Source organism: Pleurodeles waltl, chromosome 4_2 (assembly GCF_031143425.1).
Source record: "Pleurodeles waltl isolate 20211129_DDA chromosome 4_2, aPleWal1.hap1.20221129, whole genome shotgun sequence".
NCBI lineage: Eukaryota > Metazoa > Chordata > Amphibia > Caudata > Salamandridae > Pleurodeles > Pleurodeles waltl.
The window spans coordinates 346,408,129-346,432,093 of record NC_090443.1 but is presented as its reverse complement, the minus strand read 5'-3'; the positions used below and the strand labels follow the sequence as shown (position 1 = coordinate 346,432,093).

General features: G+C 43.3%; 1 protein-coding gene across 2 annotated transcripts in view; it reads right to left on the bottom strand.

The window, feature by feature from the left end:
• The window catches only part of LOC138292691 (cytochrome P450 2D17-like), a 327,621-nt gene that overhangs the window by 131,563 nt on the left and 172,093 nt on the right, over positions 1–23,965 (bottom strand). For both annotated transcript variants that reach the window (XM_069231413.1, XM_069231414.1), the window contains exon 4: positions 3,940–4,100. In XM_069231413.1, coding sequence (XP_069087514.1) covers positions 3,940–4,100 — 161 coding nt within the window. The remainder of the gene's footprint in view (positions 1–3,939; positions 4,101–23,965) is intronic.

The following is a 23,965-nucleotide window of genomic DNA, read 5'->3' as shown; positions in this document are numbered from 1 at the left end:
TTAAAGTTGAGAATGGACTTTATATCACTTATTTAAGCTATTCAATCCCCTGACATTCCAGGTTAGGCACTTATAGGTTAGGGGGCGCTCCATACATTGTTCTTAAGCGAAGAATACCTGTCCTCCCTCCCCTGCGCCCTGCTTCTGCGAACCAGCAAGGAGCTGCCTTTGTATAGCAGTGGATGTGGTTGAGCAGATACTTCCCTAAAAGTCAAAACAATAGTGAACAAAACAATTTCCCCAACACCCCAACTCCCTCTCCCCAGGACCGTCATCGCAAATATCCCCATCCAAACTTTCAGTAACTTTGTTAACATTACAAGTTGGGGTGAAGTGCAAGAGACCAAGAGCAGGCTCTTCCTAGCGTGCCCTCTGCCATCTATTGATCCAGGTTAAGTCTCTGTCTCCCGGCCGTATTGCAGGAGGTTCCTTTTCAGATCCAGAGCATGACGTGATATCGTGTAGTGTTGGTGATTGGGTCTCCTTTTCCGATCACTGCAAAAGTCTGTATGATTTCGGTCGGTTCAGGAGCGTTAAGTCAAAGCTCTTTCAGTGCCATCCTTAGTGATCGGTTATGCTTACCCACTCTCCTGGTGTGGGAAGACTTATCCGGATGGTAGTAGTCTGGCACCTATTATATTATTTCATCCGAGGTCCCCGGAGTTACTTTTGGCAGAATGTCTGAGGTGTGGTGGGACGAAAAAGATGCACTACCAGATGTAGATTCAAAGTCCGAAAGGACTTCTGAGGGGTGTGATGATCCCGGGCCCAGTCCATGCAGGGATGCTGTGATGTCCACTGCTTCCTGCATTTCCTGAAGTGCTGCGTATGAGGCAGTGCCGTGTTTGTCGTCGGTCGCCTGGTTCTCCGTTGTGTTCTGGTGCGTGAGCGACTTGGATTTTTTGTGGTCTTTGCCATGGCTGGGTCCATTGAGTCTAACCATTCCCACACTTGCTGCGGTGAGGTGAAAAAAAGAACTTCATTGCTCGTGGCCACCCTTAGTTTGGCTGGAAATAGCATAGCATATTGGATTCCTCGTTCCGAGCTGTTATTTGGCATCAGCAAAGGAAGCCCTTTGTCTCTGAGTGTCTCTGGTGAAGTCCGGGAAGATCAATATGTGGTGGTCCCCTATCTTAATCTCTCCCCTTAGTCTTGCCTGGGTAAGGATGTTATCCCTGTCCTTGAAGTGGAGCAGCTTGGCGACCAGTGGTTGTGGTCTTGCCCCTGGTGGCAGGGCCTAGCCGGTACTCTGTGGGCATGCACAATCGCAAAATATGGAGATAATCCTTCAGGAGCCCCTTCCTTGCATATCCAGTGTTCTAAAAATGTTGTCATATTTGTTATACACTGTTCCACTTTTTCTGGAAGACCCACTAGCCTCAGATTACTTCTTCATGCCCTGCTTTCTGCGTCTTCTGCTTGTGTCTCTAGGGTTTTAATACAAGACATTATTTCAGACATATTCCTTGTTAGCTGTTGACAATCCGGAGCGAGCTGTTTCAGAGACCTTTCGTTTGTGGCGACTGTCCGCTAGACGGCAATGGTCATCTCTGAGAAGGGTCAGGTCCAACGTATCTATCTTCAACTCCAGGGCTTCTCGGGACACCGTTATAGCCTGAAGTATAGTGTTGAGAGTGGTCTCCTGGGTCAGGTCCCGATTCAAAGTCGCTTGGCCAATCTCACTCTCCCCGTGGGGGTAGGGGGGGGGGACACTGAGGCTCCCCTATCTGTGCCATCCTGTTTTTTTAACTTGCCCATAATGTTGATCACCACACCTTTGCAGTATACAAGTGTACCTTACAGAGGTTAGTTTGTGTTTTCTAGCGGTCGTACTAGTGCTTACGAGGGGAGGGGGGCGGAGGGTCCCCCCAGGTGTAGGCGAGGCATTCTGATTGTTTGTTTGTGCGTTTGTTCAACCCGAAGCGCCGCAGCACTGGGCCTCAGCGCTCAAGTTCACTGTTCATCCCCTCAACTTTCTTTTTGGCCCCCATGGTCACCGTGGGTCCCCAGGTGTAATCAGGGTGGACCCCTCAGTTCTATCTGCCTGCAGCATTCAGAGTTCTTCTTGGCTTAGTGTGGGCTCCCCTTCCCCTTACCTCTCGCTGATTTCACCTGTTTCGAGGGGGGTGGCAGCCTCTGTGTTCTCCCCTCTGGATCAGAGCCCCTTCTGTGTTAGTGTCAATTGCAGGGCTTCATCGCAGCAGCCATCGAGTCGTTCTGAGTGTTTGTTTGTGTGTTTGTGCGCCCCGGTGCGCCGCAGCACCGGGCCTCAGCGCTCAAGTCCACTGTTCGCCCCCTCAACTTTTTTTCCGCCCTTGTGGTCCACATGGGTCCCCAGGGGTGGTCAGGGTGGGCCCCTTAGTTCTATCTGCCTGCAGCATTCAGAGTTCTTTTTTGCTTAGTGTGGGCCCCCATTCCCCTTACCTCTCACCGATTTCACCTGTTTTGAGGTGGGGGCCCAGCCTCTGTGTTCTCCCCTCTGGATCAGAGCCCCTTCTGTGTTAGTGTCAATTGTAGGCCTTCATCGCTGCAGCCATTGAGTCGTTTTCCAGTTGTTCCTTCGCTTTTTGGCCTCCCAGCTCCTCCACACCTTCGCCGGCAGCTGCTCACTCCAGTTGCCGGTCGTCCCGGGTACCGCCGATGGAAGGGAGACCCCAACGCTGCTGCCACAGCCGCTCTGTCAAGGCTCGGGGGGCTTCGCACTCAGACCCCCGCGACGCACTGTTTGACTCCACCCTCCGCACCTAGGCCCGGGCTCCTTCACAGGAGTTCCACACTTCTCCCCGTCTTAGGTGCCATTTTGTGCTATGGACATCCGCCACACATCGCCCGTTCAGGTTCGCCAGGGCCCCACCATCCCTCGAACTACTACTTTGTGGTGCCCACTGGATGCGCCTTGCGATCCGGTGCCCTGGTCCGGGTTTCAGTCGGCCAGGGGTACAGGATAATCTTAGATGTCCGGAGGCTGCCGGGAGCTCCGCTCTAAGCGTGCTATTCCATCGGCCTCAAGCCACGTCCCCCCAGGAACACTTATATTGGAACTAATATCATCAGATTTTAAAATTAAATACAAGATTGAAATTAAACTGGTCAATTGACATCTGTGGTCCAAGTAGAAGAAGGTATCTTAGAGCTGAGGAACAGCTTATGTTTCCTTAATTTTGATACCTTAGATCTCCATCCCCACTAAATGTTCCCAATTTTCTGAATCTGAGCGAAGTCTTTCATAGGCATCCTTGATCCACAAAATATTGGGAAATAGTCCTTTAATTTTAGTTTATATTTATTACACAGAAAATTGTGCATTTTATTTTTATTTTGTTTTTTCAAATGTACTCTAGTGTCACAGATATTGGAGAAAATGTTGTTTAGAGAAATAGGAAGATTATCTGGACCCAGTCCTATATGCAAAGATGCTTCATTCAGCTATAACGTAAAAGGTATGTTATATTTCATTTCACTTACACAATACCGCAGAGAAGATCGTCATAATTCAAGTTATTAGCATGCACAAGTTTTAGAAGTGATAGCCAGACATTCTTGTTTATATTGTCTATAATTTTCCACAATAGGTTGATTTTCTGGGATAATAATCAGTCCAGGGAGTTTATTACAACACACTATGTGACTGAATCAGATATATAACATGAAAAATGGAGATCCAGTAAAACATGAGGAGCATTGGGGATTCTTGACTACTGCTCAATGTGTTAGTAGAATATTAGAACAGCAGTTTAATGAAAATGATTTGTTTCTGTAACTTCCATTGCCATATTGTTTGTCTACAGTTACCAATATTGCACATGTATACTCACTGTGTTTTCCAAACATGTTATCACTGAATTAATAAAATAATGGCAATTACAAACTTACAGGACGGCTGCAAAACATTTAGTAATGGCTGCGCAAATCAGTGCTTTAATAGTATTCTTCACTCACCTGTGTAAGTATTCCAGTGCTTGCTTTTATTAGCTCCTCAAATAGTCTCAGTACTTTTAGGAAATTTTTGTCATCATACTCGAAGCGATCCCCAAATACGATGGAGCAGATTACATTGCTCACAGCATTGCTTATCATGAGATGTGGATTAAATGGACGGCCTAGAAAATGAAAGCACATGAAACAGACTTTATAGGCCTAGAGTAACAAAAGAGCACCTGATCAAGATGTGGACATGAATTTTTGATCCGAGCCCTGAAGAAACAACAGCTCTGGGCTCTGAACCAGATGGGACATAGGCAGGCAAATGTGACAGATATACCACCTACCGTATTACGAGTTCCATAGGATATAATGGACTCGTAATACGGTAGGTGGTATATCCGTCACATTTGGGATGGATTAACACCGTCCTCCAAAGTTGTAATCAGGCCCATTGACTTACTTCCCTGAGATTAGGGATAGACAGCCCCAGGCTCCAAACTTTTGGAAGAATGAACAGAGTACTTTTGACTTAGTATCCTTTGCCTCATCAGTATTTGAACTATCATTTGGCTCATCAGTAGTTGAACTAAAGATGGGTACCAGTTTTAGACAGGCTGGGGAAGTTGCAAATAAACCACAACAATCATTACGACTCAAAGTACAGAAATGCTTAGATATCCAAATGTCAAAAAATAATTTGCAAATAAAGGCTTATGGTAAGGAAATGCCTTTTTTGGCATGATCACATCTGTTACACCTATCAGCCATAGGGTGGTCTTCCCTCAAACCTTTTTCCTGCTTACCTTCATTGTTGGTGTTCCAATTCTTTTTTGTTGGCTTTAAGGCTCTGTGCATTTTACCACTACTAACAAGTGCTAAAATGCTTGTGCTCACTCCCCTAAACATAGTTTGATTGGTTTACACCTGATTGGCATATTTCATTATTTATATGTCCCTTGTAGAGTGGTATACCATATAACCAGGGCATGTAAATTAAATGCTACTAGTAGGCCTGCAGCACTTATTGTGCCACCCACTCAAGTACCACTATAAAACCTACCCCTACCCCATTACAGAAGCCTAAATGCAGTTTTAAACTTCCATGTCGACTTGGCATTAAAGCACCCTTGCCAAGACTTAAACTCCCCTTACATTACAAATAAGGCACCCTTAAGATAGGCCCTAAGTAGCTCACAGGGAGGGTGCTGTGTAAAAAAATGTTGGACATGTACTATAAAGTTTTACATGCCCTGGTAGTGAAACACGTCTAAATTTGTTTTTCACTACTGTGAGGCCTACCTCTCCCATAGAATAACATTGGAGATTCCTTATTGCATTTAATACGATGTACTTCCCGATTGGGAGCAGGTCGAAATGCCATGTTTTGTATCTATGAAATTGTAATGCTAAACCCTCTTTAATGGTAAAGACATATTTTTATTACAATGTTGAAAATGCCACTTTTAGAAAGTTGGCATTTTCCTGCCCTTAGCCCTTTGGGCCTGCAGCCTGTCTTGGTCACATGATTGGGTGTAGCTGGCAGTTGGACCTTGTGAATTTCTCCCTGACAGTCACACAATAGAGGGATTAGGTGTGCCTTAATGGGCCATCTGCTGGCAGGATTGGGGGGTGGAACTGAGCACAGCCCTAGGTGCAACTGAATAGGGTGTGCTCTGCCTTCACCTAAAGGGCCTAACAAACTCACATTGCCACTGCACTGCAGTGATTTGAGAAAGGGCAGGGGAGTCAGGAAATTACATGCACTTCAAAGAACCTTTCTATAAGCTTCTCCTACCCTCCAGAAAAAAGGGCACCAGCGTATAAGACTGGACCTCCAGACCCACTCTTCAGTTCCCTCCTAGACCTGCAGAAGAACCTTCAGAGGGTTGGCTGGTGCTGTGACCTGCCGTGCACTCAGCAAGGCTGTTGCACCTGGAAGGACTGCTTTTCTGTCTGGAGCCTTCCGTAAACCATCAGAAGCCAACCCTGCTGTTACGACCTGCATCTTCCCCTGAACCCTGGACTCCCAGGGTGACTCCAAGGGCTAGTTGGCTGGTCTCCCATTCAGAGCCACTGGGACACAAAAGGCTCCCACCAGCTTGAACCCACACTTGGACAGCCTAAAGGAGTTCTGAACCCCTAAGAGGTGTCCCACCAGTCTTGGACCCTTGGGTGTGGTGCTAAAGGTGCTGAGATAGCCAGATCCCAAAACTGAGGACTTGGAATTTTTTTTCCAAAATCCAGGAGGAGATCGGGACCAACCTGCTCATCTACCCGCCCAAGGTGCATCGCTGGTTGGACTGACTTTGCTGCTTCTCCCACTATGTTCTTCTCTGCAGCAACAAATCCTTTTCAGCAGTCTTTCACCTTGTGGAACTGTCTTTGTCTACACCCCTCATCCTGCTGGAGATTTTCGACTTCCATTTCGGAAACTAAGGGCCCGGTTACAACTATGGCAGGCACTATTCTGCCACTGAGTTTTCAGTCACTCGACTGCCGCCTCCTCGGCAGTCCGACAGCCTGAATATGAATTGGGTGGTGACACTGCTTCAGGACTTCCGCCACCGCTGACATTACTGCTACAGCTGTGGTGGCGGCAGCGGCAGTAGAGGCGGTCCATGGAGGGGGTCCTGACCAGCACCCTGCCTACCCAATTACAGCCTGCCTTTCTGCCGACCTGTTCCTGGCCTGTCATGCAACAATCAGTGGAAAGGCAGGTGAGGAGCCACATTGATGGCTCCAGGGCAATTATGCCCTGTTGTCATGTGAGCTGTCGCTCACATTTGTGCTCGCCAATGCCGGCGTGTTTGGTACACGCACTGTATCACTTGCTAAAAATACTACAAAGACACAGTGTGCCTGACTAGCTGCCATCTCTGCAGTATGGCCGGCATTGGCTTCAGGCTCTTACTAGAGCCAAAGAGTGTCGCCACCATGACTGCAGTGCCAGCACACCACCAGCCCTTTGGGAAAGTCAGAATGCAGCGGTCGGGGTGCGGCCTGCTTGGTGGCTTGTTCTTGAGCGCCGTGGGCTGGCAATGTGTCTGCCAGAGTCGTAACCGGCCCTAAGTCTGAATATAGAAATCTTCACCATGGCTTCATCCCCAGGTCATCTGCCAACACTCCCTCCTCAGGCACCTCCAGCAGCCTTGCGCTGCTGAACTTTACCTTCTTAGACACTTTTTCTCAGAATTTCTTGTAAATCAGAGGGTAAGCGCTGACTGGGCCCAATCTTCATTTTATATCTGAACTGCGGTCCATCGCAGTCAGCCATATTTTTCAACTTTGATGCGGTCTCATGCAAATTGATGTCCACGGTTGGCACTTTCATCTTTTAGGCACTAGTTTTAACTAAAAACGTTCTCACAACACCTAAGTTACTGGACTGCTGCTGCTGGTCTTTCAACTCTGTAAGTGCACTGAGTCCTGCCAAACAGGCCTCAGTGCCTGTGCTCTGAAACTTAAAAAGGTATATATTTTACTGGCTCACTAGTAATCAGCATAAATCAACTTCCTTTTAAGTCCCTCATATCCGGTACTAGAGGTACTCTTAGACTGTAAGTTAAAGTGCCCTTCGTAGACTGTAGCACAAGTGTGGCAAAGCAAAGCATGACTCCAAGTCCATCATTGTCAACTAACAGAGCTGTTTTTATCTTGTTTCTGATTTTGCCTATTAAGGTAATGGCAATATGGCAAAACCCAAACCTTATTTTTTAATTTGTATGTCCCCCTAAGCCAGGCTTACTGAGCCCTAAAGGCAGAGTGCATTACATTAAAAGAATGTGCATTCTTACTTGTCCTGACAGTAAAACATCTGCATTTTTTTTTTTTACTGTGGAAAGGTTAGTAGTCTCATTGGCAAGTACATACTTACACGCTGCACACTCAACACTGCTAACTTCTGAATGGGATTGCTAAATATGGTGCTTTAAAGTAGCTAAACAATTGCTGCATTAAACCCGACCTGTTGCTCAAGTCAAATTTAATGTAACTTTTGCACAAATGGCAGCATTAAAAAGTTGCCACTTTTTTGCCCAAAGTTTCCAGTGACTGTTTACGGTTTCACAAAAGCTGCTGCCCTCCTGGGGAGAGATGTGAACAACCATCAGAAAGAAAGACAAAGGATCTGCAGACGGAAGAGGTGTCACCTCCTCCTGCTAGGATGGCCAAACAGGGTGTGAGCCCTAAAAGCAAATTTCAAAGGGTATGCTGCTTTTCAAAGGCAAATGGTAGTCACGCATGAGAGGGGCTGCTTTCTTGTTCTAGCAGACAAGCTGGGATCTTGAACAGAGGGGGAGAAGCCATTGCCAGACCAGTTCTTTTCCCTAGGGATTGTGGCCCCTAGGTAGCCATCCGTCTGGGATAGACTAGGGAGCTCTAAACACTAAGAGAAGGGTTCAGGCATGTTAGGAGTGGTCAGAAAGGTGCATTCTGGGATAGCCAAATGACATATTTCACTGGAAGCCATCACTAGGCAAGAGGGAGCCTGGTAGTCCATTTGCTAGTATTTGTCATATCCCTGAAGGGCAAGACATGGGCATGCGGACCATGACTGAAGAAGGACTGCCCTGCTGTTTCCTGGACCCAGCAAAGAGAGTTTTGCACCAAAGACTGTACTGTGTCTAGGTGGTTCTGAGGAGTACACTGTGAGTGTAACAGTTATGTATGGCAACAGACTCTGGGCGGAGGGAACTCCAGGCTGCTCCCTAACCAATGTAGTGAATGTTCCCAGGGCTGTCCCTACGACTCAAGCACATGACACCAATCTTTCAAGCAGAATTTTGTGGTCAATGTTGACGAAAATTGAAAAATAAATCAACTAAGATCAAGACATGTGATCGTCTTTTGTTCCATGCAGTAAACTGTTCTTTTCTCATGGTTACAAATGTGGTTCCCATACAATGACGAGGGTGAAAGGCAGACCGGGCATCAATCAGCAAATCATAGGATGGCAATGGGGAAATAGCTGTGCAAATAGTGCCGTATCCACAGCTTTTGCAATACAATCCATGGTCTGAATTTTGTCTGTCATGTGAGATGGGGTTTGATTATTGCATGTTTTTCTGTTTTGCTGATCTGACCAATGATTAAGAAAGCATTACTGTATTTGCTAACAACGGGAGATAGAAGTGACGGGATAAGTTGATGACTTCAATATTACAGGTGTCAATTGGTGGTTTTTGATGTTATCCACAAACATAAAAGCTTCAAATGCAATAATTGAAGGGAAAGGCTTAGGCTTCAGAGTACAGTGTACAATAAGGGGAGAACCTGAGTGAACAAACACTGATGTTTAGGTTGTGTCAGAAATAAACAGGGCATTAGGAAACAAGGACTTGCTGTGGGAAGAAATCGCAACAGGACAGGACAACTGGGGTGCCAGGACTTTTATACTGTAAGGTCAAGGTAAGGTATGGGTCGAAATGTCATCAGCAGTCCCCCGTTTAAGAGAGGCTTTCATTGATTCATTGTACTTTATGTGGAGATATCCCTTTCTTCCTTTTTGGAATTAGAAACTCAGAAATATCTTTGAATGTGAACCTGCTGTTTTTTCTTGCTGCTTCTTGATTTTATTGGGATTGCTGTTTTTTGTGTGCAAGAATTCTTGAGCACTGTGTGTTTACTTGGTACTGGGCACCCACTTCATGATTTTAATGCTGCGTAAGTGTGTCTACTTATAAATATATTTTGATTCATAAATTTTATATGAAAATGAATAGCTTTGTCAAATTCTTTCCCTTTTTGTGACCTGGGGGCCCTACGATACACTTTTGGTATTGTTAAAATCATGAAGTACTATCATAATTAATACATGATTGGACATTGTTGTATGTTGGCAATATATTGACAAAGGCCCTTCTAAGGAGTTCAAAACCACAAATAGTTATTTATAGGCTTTCTGAGCATTCAGTAGCCTCTCAGCATGGAAATGTACTTTATCTATAATAATTAATTTTCTTCTAATATTTCAATGCTTTACTGATCAGTCAGGAGCATAGATATAATTTCCTCACAGCCTACGAAACCCTGAGTGCAGATAATATGGTCAAGACACTGACCGGCTTGATGGGTATGGCTATTACCATTTAAAATAGTCCCAAAGCCTCCAGAAACTGAACCAGAATGTTAGCCTGTGCATTAATTGAGAACATAATCCCACACAGTAAAATCCCCAAGAATAATAAAAACAGCAGGGCTGATCAATAAAGGTGTAGCAAAGTCTGCCAGAAGATACCCAAACTGTGAGCAATTAGAAGGTATTGTTAATATAGAATACCACCCACAGTAAATGTCCGGAATTGACTCTTGCACAATCACTTCTTATGCTAGGGTCATTTCAAGATCAAGATTAGTAGTGCCCTATTTAAATCCCCGCTCGGCCTTTCTGTTTTGTCTGTCAAGGAGTAGTGTGATGAGACTTGCTTTCTGACTTTTAACCCCTTTGGTGTGTGTCAGCCAATGGCCAACAGTGAGGAGTCTGTCAGCCATTGGCCAATACTGAGGAGTGTAGCTTTGGGAAATTACTTTTATACTGGCAATGGCCCAGTATATTCCCCAAAATAAAGTTTACCATAAGTCATGACAAAATTATGCTGTGGAACTGGATATGTGACAAGGTGAAGTAATAGTGTATTTTTTGTCTTTTTTTTGTGTCTTTGGAGAACCTGCACATTCACCACAAAAATTAGGTCACTTTTTTTAAGATGCACACATCTTGCAAATGCACAAACCCACCAACTTGATTTAGAACAATACTTCTGCCTTCTACATAGGACCGTGTTTTAGAAGGAAAGTTTAGCTACTCGGCAGAGATGGCATCTCGCTGGATGACTGCTACCTAGGCTCTAACCCGAGTTATGGAGAACAGCTCTGAGGCAGGATCAGATACTGAGGCAGCATATATGAGGAGGAAAATGGAGCAAAATCTGGAAATGATTTTCCACTCTGCAAAGTTCAATCTGACTGGTTTTCCGGCGAATCTGAGGGACATGATAATGCAGTTGTGATGCTCCTTCGCAAGCACAGTCTGTGTAGTGGAGGGATAGTAGCAGGGCAGACCAATCTAGAGAGCAGGCATGTGCGGCACCAAGCACAGACTGAATGCTCTCTTGGCAGGCCCCCAATTTAGTGCATCCTCAAATTCCACCATTCACTGGGGAAGCTGGATGTAAAGTCAATACAGCAATTGTTTTGCCAATTTACTATATCCACCTCTTTTTGGATATTGACTGCCTTGATGGAATTGTGCAGTGACAAATGTGCATGCAGAACAATTTCTGAGGGAGCATGGAGGCACTCTCTGGCCTCAATTTAGGGCACACTGGTGGACTCCAATTTCACTTGAGGAGTTGAAGGCATTTGTGTGTCTTACACTCAAAATGGCGTTAATGCAAAAAGCAAGCTTGCAGTCTTGCTGGTCTACTTGCATGGTTTGGATAACACCCATCTTCATACCGCACATGAGCAGAGATTGGTTTTGGCAATTGCAGCTTATGATAATGATGCTGCAATGCCCCTGGACCATCCAGACCATGACAGGTTTTTAAAAATTCTACCTGTGGTGGAACATTGGTCTGTTAGGTTATCAGAGATTTATACTCCTAGAAAGAAAATAGCGATTGAGGAGTACTTGACCCTGTACAACGGGAGGTTGCTGTTCAAGCAGAACATTCTGAGCAAAAGAAATCACTATGGCATAAAGTTGTACATGCTGTGTGAGAACTCTAGTAGCTACGTTTACAGCTTGAGAGAGTATGCAGGTAAGGACTCCACTCTAAACCCTGTAGATTGCCTTTCCATGTTAGGACTCATAGGAAAGGTTGTATGGGGGCTTCTCCAACCACTCCTTCACAAAGGCTATAACATTTATGTGGACAACTTCTCTACAGGAGTGGACCTGTTCAGTGAGCTGTACAAAGCTGGTACTGCGGCACGCAGTACAGTTCATTTTTGCTGCAAAGTATTTTCACAGGAGCTTGTTTGTAAGATGCTCCAAAACCTCTGCATTGTGTTCCAACAACCTGCTTGCAGTCAAGGTCTCTGGTAGGCATGAGGTGTGCGTGCTCACTACAGTTCATGATGAGCACACTTCCCTTGTCACGATTTGGGGCCAGATGGCCGAAGTTCGCAAGCCCATCTGTATACTTGACTAAAACAAGTACGTTGGTGGAGTGGATAGGAATGACCAGGTTTTTCAGCCATACAATGCGAGCCGTAAAATGCGCACTTGGTATAAGAAGCTGTGTACACAACTGATCCTGATGGTATATTGCTTTTGTAAATCAGCCATCATGAAAAAAAGTTACAGATGAAAACATTATGACAATGGCATTTTTCCTACATATTTATTGTATTTCTTTATTATATCAGTCTGTTTTTTGGGGGAACACCTTGGGGAACCTACACAGATGACCCCTTATAAAAATCAAAATTTTGAATAAAAAAAAAAAAAAATGTATAGATTTCCTGGATCATCAATGGGGTTTACACTGGTTTCACCACAAAATGAAAGTAGGTTGAAAGTAGAAAAAATAGGAAAAAATGGCTGCCTCTTTAAAATAATGTCAAAACTGAGGTAAATATGTGTTTTTTTATTCAACTCTGCATGTTCCTGAAAGTTGGGAAGATGGTCACTTTAGTGCACAAAACAATTTGTAGATGCCGTTTTTAGGAGAAAAAAAACATACACTTTTATCATGAGTGATTCTTTTCCTGTTTGTCCCCAAAATCTCATAATTTAGCTATATTTTCTCATCCTTTCCAGGGGGATCCACAACCCTGGGTACCTTTAGAATCCCCGGGATGTTGGAAAAAAAAGTTTAAAACTTTTCATGGATACCTTATGTGGACAAAAAAAACTATGGAGGCCAAAGTGCAAACTACCTCAAATAGCCAGATAAGGCTCTGCAGGTGAGTGGTGGGATAAGGCCCAGCAGTTAAGTTGTTAACAGTAGTTAGCTCCTGTATCGCATCCCTAACGTTTTTTTTCTACACTCTTGGTTCCGTCGGTCCCTGTTGGTCCCTTTCATGCCTTGTCTTTTGGTTGTGCTTTTATTAACTTTCTTCGTAGAGTCTTACCAGTTTGAGTTCAGCAGTTCCCAGGAGCCTTTGCCGGATTCTTGGTCAGCTCTTTGCTCATAATGGCCACATCCTCAGCTAGAACTAGTAAGTCTTGTTACATTTCTTATTTGCTTTATGTTACTCTGCCTGTTTTGATAATCTACCATCTGTCCTTTGTCTTACAGCTAGTCCAATCTACCTACCCATGTAACATCAAGACATAGTGGTGCTGTCCCTTTAAACAGGCAAACTCAAAGTAGAGTGGGCTTCAATCTTTGATTTCTCTCTCACTCTCTCTCTGTTGTTCTCCCCAGATTACTGTGTTTGATGGCACATTCTATTATGCACACAGGAAACAGATTCAGGGATGGCAGGGGATTTCAGTGGGTTTGCAATTTCAAAAATCTAACCTTGCGCCAGGCCACAAATGGACATGTTTGATAGTCCAATTCACATGATGGCCCAAGCATTTAATAGAATTCATGAAGAGCTTGAGGTCTTTCAGCAGGGATTAGTCATTTTGCTTAATTGATTGAATAAATTAAAGCCTAGTTCAGGCAACACTACTATGCCCTCATAATGACATCTCTATTCAAGGTTTTACTAACCCAGAAAAAATATGTAAGTAGTAACATAAGAGCGGAACTAAATCAACTTGTCACTCCTAATTTGGCTTTAGCTCCAATGGGCAGAATTCAGAGGGGATCCTCATAAATTTCAAAGTATCACTGCAGTGTTTGGTAAGATTACAATTATTCCCAGATGGCACGCCAAAGTTATGTTTGTGATCTTGTATTTTAATAAAGATTTGTTGTTGTGGGAACCCCCCTTCATATTGAAACAGAACCACTTGTTGCCTAGCTAGATCCAGTTAATTGCTGTTTTTGGTAAGGATCATACAACCCAATCAGCTAAACCAGCTTTTTAACTCTTAAACAAGGCTGTCCAGACCTAGTGAGTTACATCAATAATTGTCAGAAACTGACATCTGAAGCTGCTTGGAAGGATGAGGCAGTAGCTGGAACATGAACCTGATGTCAACCTGAAGGCAGTGACAATGCACCCCACACCACAGAAGAACCCATGCAGATTGGAGAGTTGCAAAAGACCCTGTCCATAAAAGAGGAGGAGGGTGGTAGGAAATCATGACTTTGATGTGTAAAGGTTTTTCAAGAAAGGACAATGTGAGAGTTTTCCCTCATGTGGAAGAAAATGAGTCAGTTCCTCCTTGAATAATGGACCCTGGGTAAGATCTCAGATTAATTAAGTGTCTGTTACAGATCAAGTTCATTATTTCTTGCAAGTATGATATCTCCATCTAAAGGTCCAGTTATGATCCTTGCCCTGGTTGATTCTGAAGTTTCCAGATGATTTATGAACAATAGGCTTTAAGCAGCCCAAAAGACTCTAATCAAGAAAAAACAAGTAAATTAAACAATTTGAGGAATTGCTGGAACAGCCTCATCTCTAGGCCAGTGTGCTTTGAGACTCTTCTGTTACACATGGCCACTCAGATGGTACACATGGAACAGATTCATTTGGACGTAACTGATGCTTTCCAGTTTTGGGCATCACATGTCTTAAGAAACATAACATTCAAATAGATTGTAACAATAAAGAGATATATTTTAATTCATCCTACTGTGATGAACTTTGATTTCCAAAAACAGCAACCAAAAAGATCCAGGGCCTAATTCACAAAGGTAAATTATAATTTTCAATAATTTCAACTTTTGACTAAATTGAGTATGTTTTGTTTATTCACAAAATCTGAGAGTAAGTTACTACTAAAAACATTAAGACAGCAGTAAATCCAGCATGACACATGGCCAACCACTGGCCTTGCAACACTTTCCCATAAAACATATTAGAGCCAGGGAATTTAAATAAAACCCTTTTTAATAATAAACTTAAATCAAATTAAACGACTATTATTTAATAGATTTATGAATAAGTACTTTAATGTTAATAGTATCTAAAAAGAGTCCATATTATGAATTATAAAGGGATATAACCTATTTTGAATTTAAATATATATGTACAAATATATATTAAAATAGAACTAAATTAATTTTGCCTTCATTCTATGGGTCACTTTTAATAATCATAAATGCATATTAAACAAACATTTGTAGGTGGAAATGTAGTTTTTAAATTTAAAACTTAATTTACATTTCTGATTTTTTTTTATTTACTTTAATATATTTGTGTTAATTAAAGATTTATTTCAAAATTAAGTTGCTAGTGCTGTAGATTTTTTCTTTTGGCCTGAACTTCAAATAAATTCATTAGAATAATTTATATTATTATTTAATATAAAATTACTTTCCCATTTATTTTTAAGTGATTTTTTTTCTTCACATTTTCTCTTTACTTTACAATGCAGTGTTGCGGGGTGGAGATCTGATCTAAGGAGCTAATCTCACAAGTTCTAATTGCCTGTTTATAATATAATTCTCAATTGTTTGAATTCTCCCTTTCTTTGCTTTCCCCTGTTAATGTAGATATAGCTTATACAGTCCCTATGGGTGGCTTTGAATACATCCTATCTATCACCAGAATTAGCTGTCGAACATTGAGCTAAAAAACTCCTCAAAATGGCAACTGACATGCTCCCTAAACTCTCCTAATAGGTAAGACCAATCGAGAGTAATACTTGCCCTTTCCTTTTTATCCTTCCTGACGCCAACCTCCTTCTCTGCTATGACATATTCCCATAGATCCACTGATGATTGTCTAACTCCTTTTGTTTTCGCTACTAGAAATCTAAAAGAAAATAACATAACCTAGCAAAATACCTTTACATCCCAGAAGAGAAAGTAATAATTGTTTTCAAACTTCACTAAGCTGTACATCTTCCATGAATTGATTAAGAAACATTAGACATTCTTCAGTGCTAGGCTCAGGATAGTTATACAGTAGTTGGAACATTTCTACAACATGGCTGTCAGACCCCGTTCATGGGTTAGGGAGCAAGTAGAGGCTACAAGGCTATCAACCGTGTTGAGTTCACTTTCTTCTGATGTTCTAGAGACCATCTCACCCACATTTCTGCACACTGGGCTAAGTACAACCCCTTCAGCACTTGACTATCAGTGGTAGCGATAGCGAGCAGTCACAGGAATGGAGTGTGGTTGTACCTGAACTCAGCATTCGATCTACACTAGGCCTGGGCATAGAACTCTGCTCTGCCGGCAGAGTTTGCGAAATTAGGGCACTTCACGCTACACGGGGTAGCGGGGACTTCTCGAATTCCACACAGCAAGGTAGTGCATCAGAGACTCCAACTTCCTGTTCCTGTCCAGCAGGCTCCTCTCATTGTTTTGTCCATCTCCTGGTCACATTTCACTTGGATTTCGAGGTGGAAGGATCACTCTCTTTATCTCCTGGAAATACCTTTGGATTTAAGGAATTTGGGCCAGATGTAGGTAGTGTTTTGCATGGCGCAAACTGCGAAAATCGCAGTTTGCGCCATGCAAAACGCGCACCACGATGCTCATTCCCATTTTGCGAGTCGGTACCAACGGTCTCCAGCAGGCCACCATCCCTGTGAGTGCAGGAAATCGCAATGGGGTCGCAAAATGCGACCCACCTCATTAATATTAATGAGGTGGGTCTTTGCGACCCCATTGCGATTCGCAGACGGTGTCTGACACACCGTTCTGCATCCGATTTTGCGATTCGGCAATTGCTACATCTGGCCCTTTGTCACACAAGCAAGTTAAAAACTATTGTATAAGGGCCCTGTTGTTTATGCTTGGACATGCACCAGTATTTCTTTGTACTTTAGTTAGATTTTAAAACTTTATAGTGGTGGCTGGCCTGGAGTTTTAGTACAGGTCTAGTTATCTATTTTGCATTTCATTGATTTTTCACCTTTGGTTAAGGAAAAGTGTTACACAGCTCAGAACCTTTTCTACATGTTTGTAACATTTGCAATATTATTTTAGTATGTATGCTAAATTTCCAAAGGGCCATCTAGCCAGTAGGATCCAGCACTAGTAAGCATCAGTGTATGAAATAAATGTTTCAGGGGTATGTTTTTAAAACTTTATTTAGGGCAGGGCTGGCATTGGATTAATTAAAAATGTTGGCTATTGTTTGCATTTCATGTTTTTTTGCAATAAGTGTATATGTTCTGGGGCAATATTTGATGGTATAGGATGATGTGTGTTGTGAAATTTGTATAGCTCAGTCAGTTTTCATGTTTTGTATGCTGAAATAATGTTGGTCGCTTTTCTTCAGGATTACCACCACCGTGCCTCCTTATGGCCATTGTGTGTGTGTGTGTGTGTGTGTGTGTGTATGTGTGTTTGTCATGGTCCACCATTTCTCTTTGTTCTCCATACAGTGAGGTCAGGGGCCATTTTCTGTCCATAGGCTTGCAGGTGTTTGTTGTTCTCCATGCCTCCTTGTTCACAGTTCTTGTCTGACCACGTGGCTGGCAGTTATTTTGTCCATCCAGCCAGTGTCCCTTTGCCATAGGTCTGCATGTGTTCCTTGTTCCCCATGCCTCCTTGTTTGATGTTGTTGTTTGACCATGTGGCTGGTGGCCATTTTGTCCATCCAGCCAGTGTTCTTTTGCTATAGGCTTGAATGTGTTCCTTGTTCTCCATTCCTCCTTGCACCTTGTGGTTGTTGTTTGACCGTTTGGCTGGTGGCCATTGTGTCCATCCAGCATGTCCCCCTTTGCCATAGGTTTACATGTCTTCTTTGTTCCCCATTCCTCCTTGTTCACAGTTGTTGTTTGACCATGTGGCTGGCTAGCGGCCATTTTGCCCAACCAGCCAGTGTCCCTTGCCATAGGCTTGCACGTCTCCCTTGGTTACCATCCCTCCTTGCTCCTTGTTGTTGCTGTTTGACCATATGTCTGGCTGGCAGCCATTATGTGCATGCAGCCAGTATCTCTTTGCCATAGGCTTGCATGTGTTCTTTGTTTGCCATGCCTCCTTGCTCTTTGTTGTGTGACCAGGTGACTGGCTGGCAGCCATTTTGTGCATGCAGCCAGTGTGTTTTTGTCATAGGCTTACATAAAAACATTGTAAATTATTGATCATTTGTTTTTTTAAGTTTCTATTTTTATTTTGTTTTTAATTTTTAATTTTTATTTTCTATTTTAATTTTCTATTTTCTATTTCACTTACTTTTTATTTCATATTATTTCAGTTTTATTTTGTAATTTATTTTTCACATTTTTTAATCTTTCAATTTAAATTTTGTATTTTTATTTTAATTTCTTAAATTTATTTTTTATTTATTTGTTAATATTTTAGTTTTTCATTTTTATTTAATTCTGCATTTTGACTTGATCCATCCATTCATACACCAAAGATGCACAGCTGTACTACAGCATTCGTTTTCTTTAGGTGTAATTCCATTTCCTCCAGGACACCCTGGCTGCGGAGCACTGCAAACAAATCAACAGCATAATTAATTTTGTTAATGATTATTCCATTTCCCCTGGACCACCTTGCCACCATAGATTTTTTTAAAGGATTATTCCATTTACCCATGCACCTCCCTGACTACCCCAAGTGTCTCCTTTAACACAGATGGAGATAAAGCAAAGAGCTAGATCTGCATGTTGCACTGATTTGAAATGTAATTTTTTTATGGTGTTGTGGTGTGGTTTGACTTTACAATGTTTGATTAAATTGATATTTATTACAAAAGTAACCAACTGCACTAAGATTGCATTTGTCTGTATTATTTCAACCTGCAACAATGGCACGTTTCACTAACTGCATGTGTTTCTTGCTTGGTTGTTTTTAGGTGCACAAGAGAAGAGACCCCACATCACCTGCAGTACTGCCAAAGTGAAGGCCTTACAGTTACTTCGGTCCTCCAAACTCTTTCGCTTGTGCATCTTAGTGCCACTGCCAACCTAGACCTTAAGCTGACCCCAAAGAAAGTTGCTCCCAAGAAAGTGGCTAGTGAGAAGTAGCAGCTTTCTGCCAGTGGCGTGCCAACCACAACCTTTTTCGGGAGACATGTGCCTGCCACATCTGCCTCCGGGGAGGAACCTGGGAGTAGCACTCCCATATCACCAGCACCACCCCAACCTAAGCCCAAAACTAAGTCAGTCAGTGAGGCAGCCACTGCAATCATGGTGACGCTGATGAGCAGTGATGTTGAGTTGGATTTGTCCCTTTCGCAAAGTAGTACCCAATTATTTCAGGAAACAGAGCAAAGTGGACAGCAGCCGCAGCCAGCAATAGTAGATCTTCCGGAAGCAGGAGCAGAACAGGGGGTTGAGCCTCTCTGTCGAGCAAGAACCTTCTCTTTTAGAATCAATGGCTCCCAGATCTCCAGCAAGAAAAAGGAAGGGTACTACTTCACCATCTTTTCCAAGCACCACTTCTGATGACGATGATAGGAACATAGAGTGGACCCTGGCAGTGTCTGGGAGATGCCAGGAGGGGCAAGAGAATAGAAAAGTTCCACAAAGCCTTAGAATCATAGAAGACGATAAGAAGACAGATGACGACAGCAAGCCAGTGATTGTGGAAGCTGGCACAGAGGAGTCCAACATTATCCAACCTGTTCTGAGGGAGTGGCACAGGCAGCACTACCAGCTCCCATACTTGTAAGGCCGCAGCAGAGAATTGCAACAACCCGTACCCATGTAGAAGTATGCACAGCAGAGAGGCAGTTGACACACCCACCTACCTCCAGTTCTTCCTCAGGCATTGGCCCAATAAGAAAGTACTCCTCCCCAGTTTGGGACTTTTTTATGATTAGCCAAAAGGAGGAGAACACTGCGATATGCTCCATTCACCATGCGAGTTTTGGTCGAGGTAAGCCTGGTTCACATTATGGGACTGGAAGCCAGATGACCCACATCATGCAATCTGGTGGGAGGAGCACCTTAAAAAAGGGCTGAACGTGGTTGCAGTGGTGGAGGTGAGGAGAGCAGGAAAACATCAGTTACAAATGGTCAAATCACGGTGGAAGGTGAGGATCAAGAAGGTGACATCATCCTCACACACAGCAGCCCAGTCCCCAGCAGTGCACCAGAATAACCCACCTCAGCAAGCTCAGAATGGAACAAGAAAACTCAGAGTCAGATGGAGACACCACACACATTGAGTCTACCAACACCAACTACTTCTCAAAAGTCGCCTGTGTCAGTGGTCCCAGAAAAGAAGAAAATCCAGGCTACTATTACGGGCATGTTTAGGCAGGAGAGGCCCTACGACTGCAACCACCCAATTTCACATTTGTACAATGGGAAGCTGGCAAAAGTGTTAGCGCTGGATCTTCTCCTTTTTTTCTTATGTGGAAGGAGTAGGAAGGATTCTTGGAGTTTCTGCCAGCCAACTGCCCGAAATGGAAGGTTCCAAGTCAGGCTTATTTTGCCAGAATTGCTGTTCCAGCGCTACATCATGATGTGCTGCAGTTGGTTGGACAAGCTTTGCAGCAAAGTGCTGTCAACATTATCTACCTGGCGACAGACATATGAACCAGTTGTCACATGAATGATTACATGTGCATCACTGCACACCGGATCTCTTTTGTGGGGAAAAAGTAAAAGCTATCTACAGGTCTTGGCCCTGAAGAAATTTTTAGGAGCGCTAGGCAGCATGCAACAGTTGCCATGTTCGCCATAGAGAAATCACGCACAGCTGCAAACATCTTGGACAAATTTAATAGCAAGGTGTCTGAATAGCTGCGACCCAGAGGTCTTCAAATTGGATTTGTTGCCACAGACAATGGCAGTAACAAAGTCTAGGCCATGGCAGATGGTGGTTATTTCAGGGTCCTGTGTTTGGCGCATTGCATCAACCTTTTTAAAAAAAAAAGAAGACATAGTCAGCAATATAATGACCACCTGCAGACACATCTGCACTCATTTCAGCCATTCTTTTAAAACCCGGAAACAGTTGCAGATTATTCAGCATGGTAACAGAGTACCAGTTAAAGCCCTGATACAGAACACTGGAACTAAACCTATTATACACACTGGAACTAAACCTATTATATGTTGCAACATCTGTTTGAGCAGTACAAACAGATGAATGGCTATGTCATTCAAAAAGGAAAAAAGAGGGGATGCAATTGGGAAAACTATGACCATGGATGCTGACAAATGGGACCTTGTCAAACGCCTCACACAGATGCTGCTCCCTTTTGAGGTTTTCACCTCGGAAGTTAGCAAGGATGACAGTACAATGGGCCAAGATATCCCGTTATTGCATCTGCTACAGGAGCAGCTAAAGAAGTTGTCTGAAAGGTTCCCACTCAGGGGTGCGAACGAAAACTCAGAAGCACATGCTGTGGTTGAGAGCCTAAGCCATCGCTTGACTTGTTATGCAAGGCTGCAAAATTACATTATCTCCTCCAAATAGTACATTTGTGCCACCCTACTTGATCTATGCTACAAACAAATTCTTCCCACTTTCATTCCTTCTTCTTCTTATGTTTCACAATACAAGAGGTAGATTGTTGAGCAAGCAGGAGAACTGAAAGAAGAACTTCTGGAACTTAGAGCCCCACTTCACAGTTCTGGGGTGCCGCCTTCCACTTCCAGGGAGGGACATCTTGTCTCACATCCGCCGACCGCACCAACAAGAAAACCAGTGACAACAGAAACAGAAGAATCACACCCAACCTCTGCATTGGCTTGGTTTCAAGTGACGGGTCTTAAGTCCAGTGCAGAGGCGAAAGCAAAAGCGATCAAGCAAGTGGCAGCACTAATGACCATTCAGAGGATGTTCTAGGAGTATCTGGATGACCTGAAAGAGGTGTATGTGGATCAAAGCCCATTGGGGTATTGATATGGAAAGATGTGCCAATGGCCAGAGCTCAGCAGGCTGACGATAAAGTTTCTGGCTTGTCCTTTAGCCGGGGTGTATACTGTACGTGTGTTCACTGCAGCTGGTGCAGTTGTTACAGTGAGAAGGACCAGTCTCTCGCCTCAAAATGTGGAGAGATTAACTATGATGAAACTAAAGTAGCATTTTATACCACCTGATTACACCATTACTGGAATACCACAGGAGGAGGAAGAGGATGATTGGTCAGAATCAAGTGTGTTAGCTGACCAACTTCTGGGTGAACCACCAGAGTTTGAGGATGAACTCTACTTCCCGGACTGAGTGTGCAAGTGCCACCATAGAAATTTTTAATTGTTTCTCATTGAACGTCTTTTTCTCTTTCTTTCTTTGCAAAAAGAAATGCTAGTGGAACGTTATATTTGTGTCAGATTTATGCTGCCCCACCATTTTACAGTTACACATAAGCCTGGATTGGAGTTGGACCTGTGTGCAGTGCAGAAGCCCCCACATACCCTTCAGGACATTGGAGACAATGCCTGCCTCCCTCACATGCCATTGCCTAATCTATTTTTTTTACATCACCTAACAGGGTTGCCCTAGAAGATCATTGATTAAAAGACTGCCAGTGCCAATGCCAATGCCAAATTCCAATGTGTTGATACCATCAAAGAGGTGATATTTTGTTCAACCACCATGCTTGAATTGGAAGCGGAACTACTACGTAACTATTGCGCCAATGAGTGGCAATATATTGAGTGACTGTGAATTTGTGAGTGATGTATGTGGTGGCTGACAGTGCGGGAGGGAGTTCAACAAATTTGTAAACTTGTTTCCAGTGATTTGCAATGTTTGGGGGCTGAAAGAGATTGGCCTTTCAAACATAGTGAAATTTACTTGCACGGTCCACTCCTTTTTTCTAGTTCCTCAGAACAGACCAGTCACTTTAGTTACAAAACAGAAATCTATACAAAATACTTTAGTTCTGTGTCTCTATTTGTTCTTCAACAACAGTGCACTTCACAGGTCTACTTTGCTCGGTATGGGACTGGAACGGAGTTACTCAGAATCTGGAGGACGAGGATGGAAGGACTCAGAGCGGGACTACTTTAACAGCTGGAAGGTGAAAGTTATCGACTTCAAAGAGAAACCATGATGATGGTGAAAACCCTGATGCCTAGTACTCACTCAGCTCTGTGAACTGAAGAGAGGTGGGTTGTTTTGGAAATACTGCTGGGTCTGTGTTTGCTGCATTGCTGGCTCAAACATAAAACTCCTCTTATGTTCTTGCTCTGCCTCTGAGTCTTCTTGGTGCACTCTTGACTCCTCATGAAGATTACCTTGCTTCCTTTTGCCCTTCTCCTTTAATCTATAATACAGCTACAGTTGATATTAATACACAGGCCTTCTCCTAGTCTTCTCCTGCATGAACAAAACTTGGGGAAAGCTGAAGACTCCAGCTTACCTACGGACAGGTTCAGACAGGCACACAAGAGTGATGGAAATTCCAAGAAGAATGGCGATGCATCACCCAACTTTGCAATACAATGTAATTTTCCTTTTAACAATCATAATTTTTTATGGGTAGGTTAAATGCAATCTTCCATAATTTGTATATTTCAAAACCAGAAGACATAACATTTAGGATATACTATCTGGGATCTCTCTGGGACAGAAGGACTGTTTGCAATGCATTTAACTGTGTCATATTTATCCCGTCATTTCCTTCCACAACAGATTGATTATGGTGTGCTGCTCACCACCCCAATGAATACTGGTGTGGTTTCTTTTCTGTAGTGTTTGTCTTTGTCACACCTTTTCCAAAATCTGATTTCCCATCCACTCATCGCGCCCTTTACTCTTTTCCCCCCGGCTGTGTGATTTATTGAGGTGTGACTTAATTTTACACCATAAATGAAACACAAACTGGGGCAGATGTGGTGAAAGCGACACCAACTCATTTAATGAGATAGCATTCTATTACCTGAACAATATTCCACACCGGCCCCATCAACAACATCTTTCATGCCTTGTGTGTGTGTCCCGTAAACACTGAACCTGGTGCAACCACTCTTGAGTCTCTGCCCACTTCTCCCGACTCCATGATTTCATTTCCTAAGCTTAGTTTTATAGTGGCCCACCATTGCTCAGAAGAAATTGGTATTGCTAGATTTTATTATCATATCACGTCTTCTTTGTTGTGTGTC